This window comes from Eublepharis macularius, chromosome 17 (genome assembly GCF_028583425.1).
Source record: "Eublepharis macularius isolate TG4126 chromosome 17, MPM_Emac_v1.0, whole genome shotgun sequence".
NCBI lineage: Eukaryota > Metazoa > Chordata > Lepidosauria > Squamata > Eublepharidae > Eublepharis > Eublepharis macularius.
In genome coordinates this window covers 9586743-9603567 of record NC_072806.1, presented here as the reverse complement: position 1 = coordinate 9603567, position 16825 = coordinate 9586743, and the positions used below count along the sequence as shown (strand labels likewise).

General features: G+C 45.5%; 1 protein-coding gene across 1 annotated transcript in view; it reads right to left on the bottom strand.

The window, feature by feature from the left end:
• Positions 1–16825, bottom strand: part of PLCH2 (phospholipase C eta 2) — a 390171-nt gene that overhangs the window by 29128 nt on the left and 344218 nt on the right. The window contains exons 13-16 of the mRNA XM_055001428.1: positions 12563–12655; positions 8120–8220; positions 6922–7019; positions 5467–5649 (exon numbers count right to left, since the gene is read on the bottom strand). Coding sequence (XP_054857403.1) covers positions 5467–5649; positions 6922–7019; positions 8120–8220; positions 12563–12655 — 475 coding nt within the window. The remainder of the gene's footprint in view (positions 1–5466; positions 5650–6921; positions 7020–8119; positions 8221–12562; positions 12656–16825) is intronic.

Below are 16825 nucleotides of genomic sequence, written 5' to 3'. Positions count from 1 at the left end.
TTATACTGTGCTCTCAACTTGTACAGGTTTTATATGCAGTGTTAACAGTATGTATACATACAATATGTGTTGCTTACATTATAAGATATAAAAATAATTTACTGATATGCAAGTAATAGTGAAAAAATGCAAATTTTCTAAAAGAAACGTTTAGTGCAACCCGTCTACCTGTGGAAATCAGGAATCACAGGCTCACTTTGCACAAGGGAAACGCAAAATTGAAACAGGGAGATCAGGGTAGACATTTTAAATCATTTCTAATTCCATAAAGGATCAAATAATTGTGACAGTCTAAAGCCGATGGAAAAAAGGACAAATAGCAGGTGGGGGTCCAGGAGAAGTTTACAGAGAAGGAAAGGTGTAGGGTAGGGAAAGAAGGCTGGAGATTTTATCTCCCCTTTCCCTACAGTTTCTTCATACAATACAAACATGCAGAGAAACAGAAGAGGCAGCAGCCAGGCATCCTTGCACTGTGCATGAATCCATCTCCAACTGAGAGCTCTCCTTCCCTTAGCTACAAATTGCTGACAATGAGACCAAAGGGAGAAGAGGCAACAACCAGACATACTTCCATCATGCCTGAACAAAGACCACCTAGGCGTTCTTCCACTGTGCCTCTATTTAGCTCCAGTTGGGAGCTCCCTTCTTACCAACTGTCTTTGTTGAGGCCAGAGGGAAGAGAAGGAGCAGCCAGGCGGTCTTCCATCGTATCTGAATGCAGCTGCAGCTGACACCCCCTTCTCCCAGCTATAAGCCGCCATTGGTGAGACCAGAGGGAAAAGAGGCTGCAGCCGGGCATCCTTCCATTGTCCCTTGACTCCAGATTTCATTGGGAAACCACCACCTCCCCACCTTTGAGTTATACTTTTGTTATCCTCAAAGATTTGTTTTAAATAGTTTTCAGCAGCAGCACTGGAAGGCAATGTTCGGCTGAAAAGCAAGGTAAATTTTTCTCCAACTTTCGCTTTCATTAAAGAAAATAAAAAGAACAAAAGGCAAATCATAATTTTCTTTCAAAGAGGGTGAGAACTAAGAAGAGTTCTCATCACCAAAGAGAAAACACAAAACAAGAAAGCCCCTCCCTGACCATTTTCTTCACCAGTTAATTTTAAGAAAAGTGATAAATACAATGCAGTACTTCAAAGTTCCCCTTGCATAAAACTCTTTTAACAACAGCCTTTCTACCTGTGTCTGTAGGTGGATAATACAAAGCTTGAACCAATTTCTAGGGGTGTGCAAGCCAAAAATTTTCGGCTATAGCCGAAAGTAGAAAGCCGAAAGAAGATTCTCTATAGTTAAAGCCGAAAGCCGAAACAAGAATCTCTTTCGGCTTTCGACTTTCGGGATTCTTTCGGCATTATTTCGGCATTCTTTCGGCTTTTTTCTATGGGAAAATGCCTCCGTCTTCCAGGACGCCTGGAGGAGGCATTTTCCCACCGAATAAGCCCAAAATTGGTGGGGACCTTCCTCTAACCCTTCTCTAACAACCACCCAAGTTTCAGACAGATTGGACTTTGGGGGGCCATGTTATGGCCCCCCAAAGCAGGTCCCCCCATCCTCCCATAAGAAAGCGAAGGAGCAGCATATTGTTAGCATGCTGCTGCTCATCTTTCTTCATTATTTCCTATGGGGAAAAAATGAAGAGGCAGGCTTCCTTTGCCAGGGGTGGCATTTTGCATGCAAAATGCCCCCTTACCCTCAGGGGCCCTTCTCCCACCCCTCCTCCCACCCCCCACCAAGGCTCAGCCTGATCCCACTTGGGGGGGCCATTTCATGGCCTCCCCAAGTAGGTGCTCTAATCTCTACCACTGACAGCTGGGGGAGGCTTGTGTTGCCAGGGGTGGCATTTTGCATGCAAAATGCCCCCCAACCCTCTGGGGCCCTTCTCCCACCCCTCCTCCCACCCCCCACCAAGGCTCAGCCTGCTCCCACTTGGGGGGGGGGGCTTTTCATGGCCTCCCCAAGTAGGTGCTCTGCTCTCATCTCTACCACTGACAGCTGGGGGAGGCTTGTCTTGCCAGGGGTGGCATTTTGCATGCAAAATGCCCCCCAGCCCTCTGGGGCCCTTCTCCCACCCTTCCTCCCACCCCCCACCAAGGCTCAGACTGCTCCCACTTGGGGGGGCATTTCATGGCCTCCCCAAGTAGGTCCTCTCAGCCCCTAAAGTCCACCCCTTACAGCCCCACACAAACCCAATTCCCCCCCAGCTGCCACACACAGACCCAAATCCCCACATTAGCCCCTCACAGACCCAAATCCACCCCCACCTGCCCCACACCCATAACCCCAGGAACAGGCTGGCAAAGGCCAGCCCTCTCCCTTTGTTCCCTATGCTGGGAACTTCTAAACTCTCTTTCCCTGGGCAATTCTGCACAGCCCAGGGGTGCCACAATGGTGGGCACACTTCTGAGTGCCAGCTGGTCCCTGTGAAAGAGCACCTGAACCACAGACACCCTCCCTCAAATTCCCCCACCACCTACAGAGATGGCTGGCCAGCCAGCCCCATTGTTCCCTATGATGGGAACCAACTGCACAACAAAGAATAAAACAAGAACAACACAAAATAAAGTTTTAAAAAAATTATTTTCTCCCTTCCAAAGTACAAGTAGGCAAAGCATTATGACACATTACACCAGCAGTCCCCCACACAGAAAAATTAAAACAAAACTCACTTAACATCAGAGAATCACAAAACACGATTCCTGTCAAAAACACTTTATTTCTTGAACAGCTTTAGGTTACACAGCAGGGGGGAACACCAAAGGGCATGGCAGCACTATCTTACACAAAAATAACACAACTCACTTAACATCAGAGAATCACAAAAGCACAATTCCTGTCAAAAACACTTTATTTCTTGAACAGCTTTAGGCTACACAGCAGGGGGGGAACACCAAAGGGCATGGAAGCAGTATCTTACACAAAAATAACACAACTCACTTCACATCAAAGAATCACCCCAAAAAATTGCTGTCAAAAGCACTTTATTTCTGTAACTGCTTTAGGTTACACAGTAGGAAGGCACCACAGAGAAGGAAAGCAGTGTACTACACAAAAATAACACAACTCACTTCACATCAGAGAATTACACAAACACAATTGCTGTCAAAAACGGTGAAGTGGGTTGTATTATTTTTTGTAGTACATTGCTATCATGTCCTGTTGTGCCCTCCTACTGTGTAACCTAAAGCTGTTCAAGAAATAAAGTGTTTTTGCCAGGAATTGTGTTTTTGTGATTCTCTGATGTTAAGTGAGTTGTGTTATTTTTGTGTAAGATAGTGCTGCCATGCCCTTTGGTGTTCCCCCCTGCTGTGTAACCTAAAGCTGTTCAAGAAATAAAGTGTTTTTGACAGGAATTGTGCTTTGTGATTCTCTGATGTTAAGTGAGTTTTGTTTTAATTTTTCTGTGTGGGGGACTGCTGGTGTAATGTGTCATAATGCTTTGCCTACTTGTACTTTGGAAGGGAGAAAAAAAAATTTAAAACTTTATTTTGTGTTGTTCTTGTTTTATTCTTTGTTGTGCAGTTGGTTCCCATCATAGGGAACAATGGGGCTGGCTGGCCAGCCATCTCTGTAGGTGGTGGGGGAATTTGAGGGAGGGTGTCTGTGGTTCAGGTGCTCTTTCACAGGGACCAGCTGGCACTCAGAAGTGTGCCCACCATTGTGGCACCCCTGGGCTGTGCAGAATTGCCCAGGGAAAGAGAGTTTAGAAGTTCCCAGCATAGGGAACAAAGGGAGAGGGCTGGCCTTTGCCAGCCTGTTCCTGGGGTTATGGGTGTGGGGCAGGTGGGGGTGGATTTGGGTCTGTGAGGGGCTAATGTGGGGATTTGGGTCTGTGTGTGGCAGCTGGGGGGGAATTGGGTTTGTGTGGGGCTGTAAGGGGTGGACTTTAGGGGCTGAGAGGACCTACTTGGGGAGGCCATGAAATGCCCCCCCAAGTGGGAGCAGTCTGAGCCTTGGTGGGGGGTGGGAGGAAGGGTGGGAGAAGGGCCCCAGAGGGCTGGGGGGCATTTTGCATGCAAAATGCCACCCCTGGCAAGACAAGCCTTCCCCAGCTGTCAGTGGTAGAGAAAAGAGCACCTACTTGGGGAGGCCATGAAATGGCCCCCCCAAGTGGGAGCAGTCTGAGCCTGGGTGGGGGGTGGGGGGAAGGGTGGGAGAAGGGCCCCTGAGGGCTTGGGGGCATTTTGCATGCAAAATGCCACCCCTGGCAACACAAGCCTCCCCCAGCTGTCAGTGGTAGAGATTAGAGCACCTACTTGGGGAGGCCATGAAATGGCCCCCCCAAGTGGGATCAGGCTGAGCCTTGGTGGGGGGTGGGAGGAGGGGTGGGAGAAGGGCCCCTGAGGGTGAGGGGGCATTTTGCATGCAAAATGCCACCCCTGGCAAAGGAAGCCTGCCTCTTCATTTTTCCCCATAGGAAATAATGAAGAAAGATGAGCAGCAGCATGCTAACAATATGCTGCTCCTTCGCTTTCTTATGGGAGGATGGGGGGACCTGCTTTGGGGGGCCATAACATGGCCCCCCAAAGTCCAATCTGTCTGAAACTTGGGTGGTTGTTAGAGAAGGGTTAGCGGAAGGTCCCCACCAATTTTGGGCTTATTCGGTGGGGAAATGCCTCCCCCAGACGTCCGGGAAGACGGAGGCATTTTCCCATTGAAAAGCCGAAAGAAAGCCGAAAGAATCCCGAAACGTTTCGGCTTTTTTCTTTCGGCTACCCGAAACGTTTCGGCATTCCCCGAAACGTTTCGGCATTCCCCGAAAGAAGCCGAAACACTTTTGTTTCGGCATTCTTTCGGCATTCTGAATGCCGAAACGCACATCCCTACCAATTTCCAATCAAGACATTCTGTTTTCCTCGCTATGTGCTTCATTCCTTCAATGGCTAAATAAATGTGCTCTTAGCTAGCGAAGATTTCAAATTGCTCATATCCAGGGGTTGTAACTGGAAAATCCTGAATTTGATTTCATTGCTGCCTTGTGCAAATCAATCACCTGAATCCTTCATCGTGTGCCATTTTCAGTTTCCTCACAGCAATTCACTACCCCTGAAATGCTTCCCAGGGAGGGCTTGCTCTTTGACCCACTGACATAGCTGAGGCTGCATTAGCAGGGAGTGCTGTCTGGACCAGGCATCAAGTATCAGGAACGGGTTGGTTTGTTCTAGCATGGAACATGGGAAAGCCAGCCCTTGTGCAAAGAGAAAAACGCTTTGCTAAAACTTACTGCAAGCTGCCTTGATGACCTAAATGGTGGACAGGGTATAAAATCTTTACAATGAACAGGTGTGCATTGATTCCAGGTAAACTGTGCCTAAAAGCCAAACAGCCTGTGTACACAGCCCAAGTCAATTTACATAACCAAGAGCAAAAAGCAGAAAACCAAAACCGTTGACGGACTTGTAAAGAAATATACCAAGAAACGCGCTGGGCAATGCTTTCCCAATTCTTAGCCCTTGCCCTTACCGAGCTGGCAACCGGCGTTCCAGAAGGGCTGAGGGTTGTAATTGCTGGAGTCCACTCGGTAGGAGGAGGGATAGATTCGGGACAACTGGTGTTGGTTGAAGCGCAGATATTGGGTCGGCTTCTGCTGGAGTATTTGGTGAGCTTTTGTCTCGCTGAAAGACGAAACTTGCCAACTGGAGGAGACTGAAACGAGAAAAGGGAGAGTGTTTTCTCTCTCTCTCTTTTAAAAAAGAATGCTTTGGGCAATATAACCAAAAATTGAAAGCAGAAAGGAGAGACCCATTATGGGTGTTCTACAAACAGTTGGACAATGGCTAGTTCAGCAGTTCATAAAATGCTATAGCAAGGAGATTCTACAGCAGTTCCTGGGCTGGCTGAAGCACTCTAGGCAACTGTTCACCCTCCCACCATACATTGAGGTTATGAACAGCTTTTCTGAAAGGAGAAGACAGAAAAGATACCTATGGTATTCAGCCCTATGTTTTCCCAGTACATCTTTAATCAAAATAGCAAAACATCACTCTTTACTTTTACATTGATACAGACAAGATGTTTCCAAATCCATGGCCACATGCAGACAATTGCTTTTAAAAGGAATTGTTTGTAAGTAGTATGATAGATCTAACGTTACACAAAATATATACACTTATGCCCCACTATCATCTCTGCTTCTGAAGCCCTTTGAAGACAATCTGTAAGATCTCTGAACACAACTGACAGTGGGATGAATGAATATCCAACAGACAGCTCAGTCAACACCCTTCATTTAGAGATCACCCCAAACTACAGTTTATATTAACTATAGTGTAGAATCCAAACCATGGCTTGAGGTTCCAAAAGATGCAGCAGGTGAGCCATGGTTGAAAACTTCTTGCTGGCTTTTGGGTTCTACCCATGGAGTGCACACAGCGCTCTGTACTTTTAAGTCCTTTGAAATCAATGGCTTTGGAATGGTGTAATGCCACTTAGGATAGTACTGCCAATTTCCTAAATTCAGCCTCCGGAGGAGAAGCGATCACTGTAACTCCGGTTTGTCAGTTTGCAAACACACTTCAAGCCATAAGTTTTGAGAGTCCTGTTTGCCAACCATTTGCAAACTCTATTTGAGAAATTCTGACAATCATATCAAACCGTAGTTGGCATTAACCATGGATTGCAAAACCATGTCTCCAACTCTGGTTCGCTGACCTGTCACAAATTGTAGTTTGTCAGTTCAGACAATCTTGGTAAACAGTCAATAAGCTTTTAAAAAGACAATCTAACACAATCTCTCAACTGCACTAGTTTCTCTCTCTCTTTTTGCAACAGTTACTCAAAGGGAGCACAGCAAATCTGTCTTCCATCTGAACAGAAGGAACATGATACAGATGGGTGAAGAGCCCTGTGCAAAACATATGAAAGAATGATTGCTTTTGTTTTTCCTTCTGCTTGTAGCAGGCCATAATTTCCACCTACTTTCAGATTCCACGTCGTGGATCCCGACAGATTTGGTGTATTTCACAAGGTCTGAGAGAGCACGAGACAACTTCATTGTTTTCTTCTGCCGGTTCGTTCTGCAGAGACAAGATGGCCAAGTCTGATCCGAGGAACTGTTTTAGGTGGGTAGCAGCGTGGTTCTGTATTAGAAGAGTAAGATTCGGGTCCAGTAGCACCATAAAGTAACTAACTAAATTTCCAGGGTATGAGTTTTGAGAGTCAGAGCTCTCTTTGGAAGCTCAAACCCGGGAAATCTAGTTGGTCTTTAAGGTGCTACTGGACCCAAATCTTGACCCAAGGGAGAAACTGACAACTTGAATTTTTTGTACAAAACCTCTCAACAGTAAAGAAGAAGAAGAAACCTCAAACTAAATTATCCTTTCATAAGACAATAAGAAAAATCTAAATCCATGGAATTTAACCACCAAACTCAGTGGAACCAGAATTCTGTATTCCCAGGAAACCAGTTTTGCAATTTACAGGACTAAGCAGATTAAAATTTAAGCATATAATATTAACAATAATATTCCATTTATACACCACCCTTCAGGACAACTTAATGCCCACTCAGAGCGGTTTACAAAGTGTGTCATTATTATCCCCACAACAACAAACACCCTGTGAGGTGGTGGGGTTGAGAGAGCTCTGAAAGAGCTGTGACTGACCCAAGGTCACCCAGCTGGCTTCAAGTGGAGGAGTGGGGAATCAAACCCGGCTCTCCAGATTAGAGTCCTGCTGCTCTTAACCACTACACCAAACTGGCTCTCAGAAGTGCTTTCTTCTTCGCCTTCTTTCCAATGTTCCAGGCTTGAGTTCTGCCTTACAGTAAGTCCTCTACATTTTCAAAATTCACTCTTTAAACATGAGCCCCCAAACTTGCTTTCAAAACTTTTGACTATGAGATTTTTATCCCACCATTTCCCCCAAAGAGTTTAGGATGGTCCCCTTGTTCTTTTCTCCTCGACCAAGGCTAAGAAAGAGAGTCACTGGCTCAAAGTGACTGAGCAAACTGAGTGAGGATTCGAAGCCAGATCTTTCTAATGAGACACTTTAACTACCACGATAGGTCTTAAATAGTTCCTCTCCAACAGATGGCTCTGCAATTAAGCCTGTTCGACAATGTGGCCCTTTTGGCCAAAGATCCATGTATGTGTGAACTCCGACATTACCCACTTACTTGCTATAATGCACGGAAGCCCTGCCTAAATTTCCTTGACAGTCAAGGTCGTCTTCACCCTCTTCCACGCTCGATGCTCTTTTGAGTTTGCTGCCTTTTTTCTGTGGAAGAAAACAAGTGGGGTGAGAAGCACTGACAGCTGACCTTTGATAGCCTTGTACAACCACAAGGAGAGACAGATGACCATTAGCAACTTACCACAATGACAAAGAAACCTCATGGTAAGTTGGTTATGCATACTCGGGGGTGGAAAATTGTCTTTCAGAGAGTTGAAGCTAGTACCACAGAGTCATCGTTCCTCATGGTGCACAATGCTCACTTCTTTAGTCCCATAGTCATCTCTAGTCAAATAGGTTTTGCAGGTTTTTGAAGCACTACAAAAAACCTACCAGACCTAATTAACAAAAGATAATAAGAGGGTGAGCATGCAGATCAAGGCCAGTGATGCTCCTTTGGGGGGGCCTCCCTGTTGTGCTAGAATGTAGCGCCAGCTGAGACCTCTCTTCTTTCTTCCAGCATCCAACAGCCATCGGAAGGGCCAGAGGGATAAGAGACTTCAGCGAGGCACCATCCCATCCAGTCTGCACCCCTCTGAAAACTTCCTCTCTGATTTTTTAAAATAATTATATTTTATAGTTATTAGCTGTATTGATTTCAAAGCAGCACTCTAAGCAACAGAAAACAAATTTGGGCTGAAAATCAAGGTACCAATACAATATATAAATCAATGCATGGCCCACCTCTCAACACAGTCTTGCGTACAAAAATGGGTCCCTCTAAGGAAAAAAGAGGCTGCAGTTGAGCATCCATCTCTTGTTCCTGAACCCAGAGATCTCTGAAAATCAAATCCTCTCAACAGGCACATTTTTAAAAAATCATATTTGTATTTTTAACGTCAATATGCCACTGTAGGGAGGTGCTTTGGGGGCTGAAAAGTACAACCAACCAACCAACCAACCAACCAACCAACCAACCAACCAACCAACCAACCAACCAACGGTGTACCACTTCCAACATTTTGAATAAGCTGTCCTATATTTTCTGCTGGTAACACCCCGCCAATAAGAAGGTAATTGCTTCCAACATTCTCTACATTACTGATTCCCCCCACAGCCACCACCCTTTTCGGAAAAGCTTCCTTTGCCAAGTCCACTCCACTTTGAAGAAAAAGAAAAACCATCAGCACCAACACAGGTGTTTTTTTTTCTGCACGGGAACAGATCTAGTGAACACTCAAACCCAACATTTTGTAACCATGTGGTAGTGTTTAGGACTGCAGGACTCGTTGCTTTGCAGGAGGAATACAGGCTAAAGTTGGCTGCTGCAGTTTCATAGTTACATGCTTGTGTAGCTGAGCGTTACAGCTTTACAGTGAAAACTATCAAGTTTACTGAAGGTGAAATCCGTCAGGGTCTTCCCAAAAAGGATGCTGGGAAAAGGTGCCACTTGGGACATGCTGTGCCCGTTCCCATGTATCGGCTGCATATCAAACACCAACCTAGCTCTTAACTGGTTTGGCTTCGAAGCCCCACCCCCTACATCACCCTACCACCACAAACAAGAATATTGTTCCTGGTTCACTTCACTGGAAGCAAGAAATTGAGCCCTGCAGGAACGTTTGGGTCCCTGACAACAGGTATTTGGATTCAATACGGTTACGGTTGCCCCTCCCAGATTCCCGTACTCCTGCAATTAACACAGCATTCCTAGGAGAGTTCATCTTTCTATGCTGCTGACTTGAATCCTAAACAGAGTTACTGATTTCAGTGGATTTAGAAAGGTATAGCTCTGTTTAGAATTGCACTCTGTTGCCTTGCCTCACCTTTTCGCACAATATGTCCCTGCCTACCACCTTTGCTTCCCTCTCAGCTGCCCTGTTCTTAAATTACTCTACCCCATTATTTTATGCCACATACTATGCCTATAGATCACCTGTATCTCATCTCTCCCTTCCAGTCTCCTGTCTCCTGGGAAGGCTTTAACTGAAATGGCTCATGCTTGGTCCTCCCTTTTCTCCTGCCTCCTGCTGTTTTTTTCTGGGGGTGGGTGGGAAGATTCAACATTTAGAAAAGGCCTGTGGATCAGGGGCTTTTCCTTTTCCCCTTTAGGATGTTCTGTGAAGTGCCAGGCACACGAATATGCCCCTGAAATAACAAAGAGCGGTATCGAAGAAGTGAGCTGTGACTCATGAAAGCACATACCCTACCACAACTTTTGTTCGTCTTATAGGTGCTACTGGAGTCTTGTTCTTTTCTACAGTGACAGTGGCGTTTGTGAAATTGCCATCGACCCATCGTGGACTGGCCGGAAAGCGCCTCCATCCGCTTTAAAAGCTTTCATTGGGAGGCGCAGAAAAGGAAAAGCGAATGGATGAAGCAACCGGCTACCTTGCCACCCTACTGGTCCATCTAGCTGCATGCTGAATGGCAGCAGCTTTACAGGATCTCAGAAGAAAGCGGCTACTTGATCTCCCTGAATAGGAGACTCCACGGCTCGAACCTGCAACCTTCTTATATACAGTATGTACTCCGCTTCATTCGAGGCGTGGTCCCTCCTCTAAAGCATTTGCTACATGAATCTTGGTTCGGTTTTTGTCCAGCTGACCCCAGTACCATCTCCTTTGACTGGCAGTAGCTCGTCAAGGCCTCCGGCCAAGGTCCTTTTCCGCTCTGCTTCCTAAAATCTTTTCGGTTGGAGATGCCGCCGGTTGACTATAGGCCATTTTGCTTGCAAAGCAGGTGCTTCGATGCAGGCCGATAGCCCCCTTTCCAAAGACAAAAACACAACATGCCTTTGCCAAGCAGACTCCGGGATTTCACACACCAGCTGACAGCAAGGATTAGTGACCCTTTGCTGGAGAGCTCTGTAATGACCTCAACGGAGTGGTAGTTATCGCTAAGTGCAGAAAAGGCTTTGGAAATGGATTTACTTTGACAGCGATAACTCCGTTGACATAAGTCATTCTGCTGCTCAGCAGGGTGTTCAAGCTGAATTGTATGGCTTCTCGGCCATTATTAATGTAAGTCACAAAGAAGGAAGAGAAACTATCTGGATTAACCAGAAATGAGCTTGGAAGACCCCTCTGAAACTGGCACCACAAAAGCTTTAATTGATACCCACATGATCAATCTGGGAAGCAATGCCCTCACTCTAAATTGGCTTCAAGCGCCCTCAGTAACATCAACACATGGCCAGATCGAACACAGTACATGATGTAATCAGGTTCACTACATGCTCCCTGATTGGTTGGGATTGCTCTAGGAAAGAGAAGGAAGCCATAAAAATGGTGCCAAAGCTGCATAGAATTTGGGTAATGATATCTGTGAAGAAATTTGATATTTACACATTTAAGATGTGCGGGGAGGGTGTAATTACCTCCCCTTCCCTGCCAAAGCACTAATTTCATCCCAAAACTCCAAATGGACAAAAGCTCAGAACTCCAAATCACTGGGTTGGATCCAGACTAAATTGGCAACGTCCACCGATCCCCCGTTTGCCCTGCAGCCCTCCCTCATGTCAATCCTTAGCATCCTCTACCAGTGGGCTGCAGTGGAAGGAGGGAGGCAGGAAATTTTTGTTTGGGTGATTTTGACTTAGTGGTAGAGCATCTATTTGGCATGCAGAAGGTCCCAGGTTCAATCCCTGGTATTCTGACAGCTAAGCTACAAGACACGAATTACACGAGGATGCTCACATGAAGGGAGTCACAATGTTAGCTGGGGAGCTGAGTTTTAAAAGGTTTTGTCAATTTCCTCTCTCTCCAGAGCCAGCAATTATTAGGTTTGTTTATTTCCTCTTAGCTGCCTAGAAGGGGAGGTGAAACTGACAGAGCCTTCAGGAGGCAAAGAGGAAATTAACAAACCCTCTGAGGAGTGATCTTTGCTGGCTCTGTAGAAAGGGGAAATTGACAAGGTCTTCCGATCTGTCTTTTAAATCTCAGCTTCCCTGCTAACATTGCGACTTCCTTCATGTGCACATCCTTGTGTAATTAGTCTCTTGTAGTTTAGCTGTCAGTTAACTGGGTAAAAGGTGATGTGGAAGACCTTTATTTGAGACCCTGGACAGTTGCTGCTGCTCTGAGTAGACAGTACTAGCCTTGGTGGATTAATGGTCTGATTCCGTATAAGACAGCTTCCCGTGTTCAGGTATTATTGGAAAATTTAGTCTGGATCCAACCTGTTGTTGAAATCATTTTCAATAGTTGCATAACAATTTCATATCAATTTCGATCCCAAGAAACGTTTTCAGGATGCAAACCAAACCAAACTCTAAGCCACTAGATAGGAAGTTGGTTTTTTTTTAAAAAAAGCAGCATCTAAGTGATAAATGGTTGCCCTTTTCTACTCTAATTTTTTATTGTTTGGATTTCGAAGACGTTGAACTTGAAAACAGTAAGAGTGAGATTGGGAGGGAGGAATGGAATTCCACAAATAAACAGATAACCTTGCGTTTGGAAAAGCTGCCCATCAGTGACCGGTTGTGGCGTTTGCTGATGACCGAATCTTCCCTGGATTCCACATCTTCCTCATGTTTGTTCTATAGAACCGAAGAATGACAACATACAAAGCAATCAGTCGTTAGACAGACAGAGACAGACAGACAAGCTGATGAATAACCAGAGAGACTGACACAGAACGTTCACAAGCAAAACAAGAGAAAGGAAACACTGGTTTGCAAATTGTTACGTAACACTAAAAACCCCCAATGTTGCTGGTCTTCCGTAGTACTGAAATGACATTTTGTTAGACTGCATTTCTCTTTCAGAAATACTCCTCTGTTTTGGCACATTTCCAACCTTTCTGTTTTCCCTTAGGGTAGTTATATATATTTTTGAACTATTCATAACAAACTTGTGAGTATTTATTATTGATAACTCACTTTTCTCCCCAGTAGGGACCCCAAAAGCAGCTTACATTTTATCCTCACAACAGATTGGTCCCTGTGTGTGTGTGTGTGTGTGTGTGTGTGTGTGTGTGAGAGAGAGAGAGAGAGAGAGAGAGAGAGAGAGATCTGGCCCAAAGGCACCCAGTGAGCTTCCATGGCAGAAAGGGAATTCAAACCTGAGTCTCCCAGATTCTAGCCTAGCATTCTAACCACTACACCATGGTAGGTACAGAGGTACTGACTGATCCAAGAAGGGGGAAAGACAGAGATAGAGCTCTTCAAAAACCTGTTACCTGGAGGCCACGGGAGTAGAATATCAAGCACAGCTGCCTAGCAGACTGAAACCAATTAGGGTTGCCAACCCTTGGTGGTGAAATTCTCGAGATTTGGGGATGGAGCCTTATAGAGGGGAGAGTTTGGGGGAGGGAGGGACCTTAGTGGATTATAATACCATAGAGTCCACCCTCCAAAGCTGCCATTTTTTCCCAGAGAAAATGATCTCTGAAGATCAGTTGTAATTCTGGGAGATCTTCAGGCCCCACCTGGAGGCTGGCAACCCTTACCCAGACCCCTCCCTGCTCCAAATAGTGCATTCTGTCCACAACACTACATTGTTTCTCTCTGCGAAGGGAAAAATTACATCCTAGGAGGATCTCAAATAGCTTATATGCAGTACACCACCTGGAAGGGAGAACACACAGGATTCTAGGATGGGAAAGAATTCTCGTAGGGAGGAGAGTGAATTCCCAGGATTCTTTTCTATCATCATTTCTCCAATCATCTTCCCACATTCCATTCCTCTAGCCCTCTGCTCCTCTCTTCACGTATTAAAAAATGTTTAGCTCAAAAATACATATTGGGGAATGGCGGGTATTTCCAGTCCTCTGCTAGAGAATGGGCTTCCGCACATGAAGTCGTGACTCTGCCATAGACTGACTCAGACCAGTTTCTGATCTTGGATCGTAACAATAAACGATCCATTGAATCAGACCACTGGTCTATCAAGGTCAGTATCGTCTGCTCAAACTAGCAGCAGCTCCCTGGGGTCTCAAATGCAGGTTCTTCACATCACCCCCTGCCTGATTCTTTTAGTTGGAGATGCCGAGGATTAAACCTGAGACCTTCTGCATGCCGAGCAGACGTTCTTCCACTGAGCCACAGCCCCTCCACATCCGCAATGCTAGCGGAACTTCCTGTCATTGTGACATGCAGTGAAGAGGAAAGGCGAGGAGGGAGGTCAAGGCATTTCAAAGCTCTGCAAAGCCTGCTCACCGGAGGCGACGGGAGAAGAACAGAAACGGGTCCATACGAAACAGACAGCAAAGGTTCGATCACAGCCCTTCCGACACTCTTGAAAACCGTGTTTCCGGCAGCCTTATTTTTTAAATCTCTGACTGCTACTTTTTGACTTTTGAGAAATCAGCCAGCAAAACCTCTGCCTTTAGGCTTTTCGAAAGCCCTCCCATGAATTGTGAAAAACTCTTGTAAGCTAAGCGACAATGCTTTCAGGACAGGGTTCAGGCGCTTGAGGCTTATGCATTTAGTGTGTTTCTCAAAAAAAGAAATTAACGTGTTTTAAAAGTGAGCCCCAAAGACAAGACGTTAAGAAAAACATTTTAGGTGAAATTTCATGGGCAGACATTTTGGATGATGAGCAAGATAGTTTTATTATTATTTATTGTTGTTGTTGTTACAATTTGGTGTAGTGGTTAAGAGTGGTGGGTCTCTAATCTGGAGAGCCGGGTTTGATTCCCCACTTCTTCACTTGAAGCCAGCTGTGTGACCTTGGGTCAGTCACAGCTTCTCAGAGCTTTCTCGGCCCTGCCCACCTCATAGGGTGATTGTTGTAGGGATAATAATAATACACTTTGTAAACTGCTCTGAGTGGGTGTTAAGTTGTCCTGAAGGGCGGTATATAAACTGAATGTTGTTGTTGTTGTTATATTCTGCCCTCCTTGCAAGCAGGCTCAGAGTGGATGACATCAGAGTATAAAAAGTAGGTAGTAAAATAGATAAAACAATTCAATCTCATAAAACTCAGTGACATTCATATTGCACAGTCAACAACCAAAACTCCTGGGGCAGGTAGTGAGCTATTAGATGCTATACAGACTGAGGGACAATGTTCCCCTCCTGGCAGGAGAGTAATTAAAAAGGGGGGGTGCGTCCGCTCAACCACCATATGCCTGGCAGAACATCTCTGTCTTACAGGAAAAAAGATAATAGATCCTGCCAGGCCTGCGTTTCCACAGACAGAGAGTTCCACCAGGTTGGTGCCAGGGCCAAGAAGGCCCTGGCCCTGGTCGAGGTGAGACAAACCTCCCTCCACCATAGGGTTGCCAGCTCCAAGTCGGGAAATTCCTGGAGATCTGGGGAGTGAAACCTGGAGAAACCTGGAGAATGTGGGGTTTGGGGAGGGAAAGGACCTTGGGCTGGCATAATTCCATAGAGTCCACCCCCCAAAATAGCCATTTTCTCCAGGTGAACTGATCTCTGTGGCTTGGAGACCAGTTGTAATTCTCGGAGATCTCCAGCCACTACCTGGAGACTGGCAACCCTACTCCACCAACATATGTTGCTCTGGGGAACAAAGGGCCCTCTGGGGAACACATGGTTTCTAGGAATCTGAATATTCTCCTCAGCAGCTCCTTTAGTGCCATTTTTTTTTGAAAAACACAGGAAGCTAGTATTACATACAAGCTGCATGGGTCCAGCCAATCAGCAACCACTCAACTTACATAATCATGTCAAGCCGCCATGTAGCCAATCAGATTTAGCTACGTGATAAAGCAAAATCAGAAAGAGGGCGACATTCCCTGCCCTCACTCTGAACTGGAGTCACATTTCACAGGCCTGAATTTTTAGCAAAATGGACTTTTCGAGGTTCTCAGAAAGTGAAATTTCTCATATCATGCGGGCACACGTTTCAGTTCAGTGCTGAATTTTAGCATAAACCCCTCAGATCATTAAAATGTGCTTCATTTCATCATGAGAAACAATATTCCTGGCTCTCTGAATGAAGAGACAGAAATTACCTGTGTGCGTGTTGTGCTCCAGCTGCTTTGTGCCAGCAACCGGCAGCAGCCCAGCGTCTCTTGAAAATCTCACTCACCTGGCTTCCTCATTAACCATGAGCATTCAGCTATGGAAGCCAGACTCATTAATAAACAATTTAGAAAGAAAGCTAATAAAAATCCTACAAAGTCAGCTGCTAAAACCTGCTTTCTCCATCCTACCCAATTTGCATTTCTAAAGAGAGACACGTTGCATTATTCATTTGTGGTGGCAGATTATCCCCGGTACCAAACGGACACCATTAAAAAAAACCTCTTGAGCGGATCAAAATATCATTACTGAAAATAAAGAAAGGGAACTGCAAATGGACCGCAGTGGGGGGGGGGGGTGGAATTTATTCTGACATTGTTATAAACAATGGTGAACAGTTAGGGGAACACTAGAATGAGACAAACCCTGACTTTGGCTCGTTTGTTAACAGTTGCTAACCCAAAATCCAATATCTGAATGTATTGCTTCACATTTACCCGGCAATTCAGAATTTGTTCCTGGGTGGCTTAAAGGCAGGGAAACTCACACCCGCAAAACTAAATGACAAAGCAATCGAATAAAAAACAAACCCAAAATCAGAAGAAAGGATGTGATGGCTCTTTATAAGAGGGGCAGCTAATTTCTTCACCTACAGGAGGGCAGATGTTGTGACACCCACTGCCAAGATTTGGGGCTCAGCTATCTCTACCTTGCCCAGCCAAGTGGCCTGATGGCACTTACAACTCTCTAACAATTGAAAAGAGTCCGGTAACACCT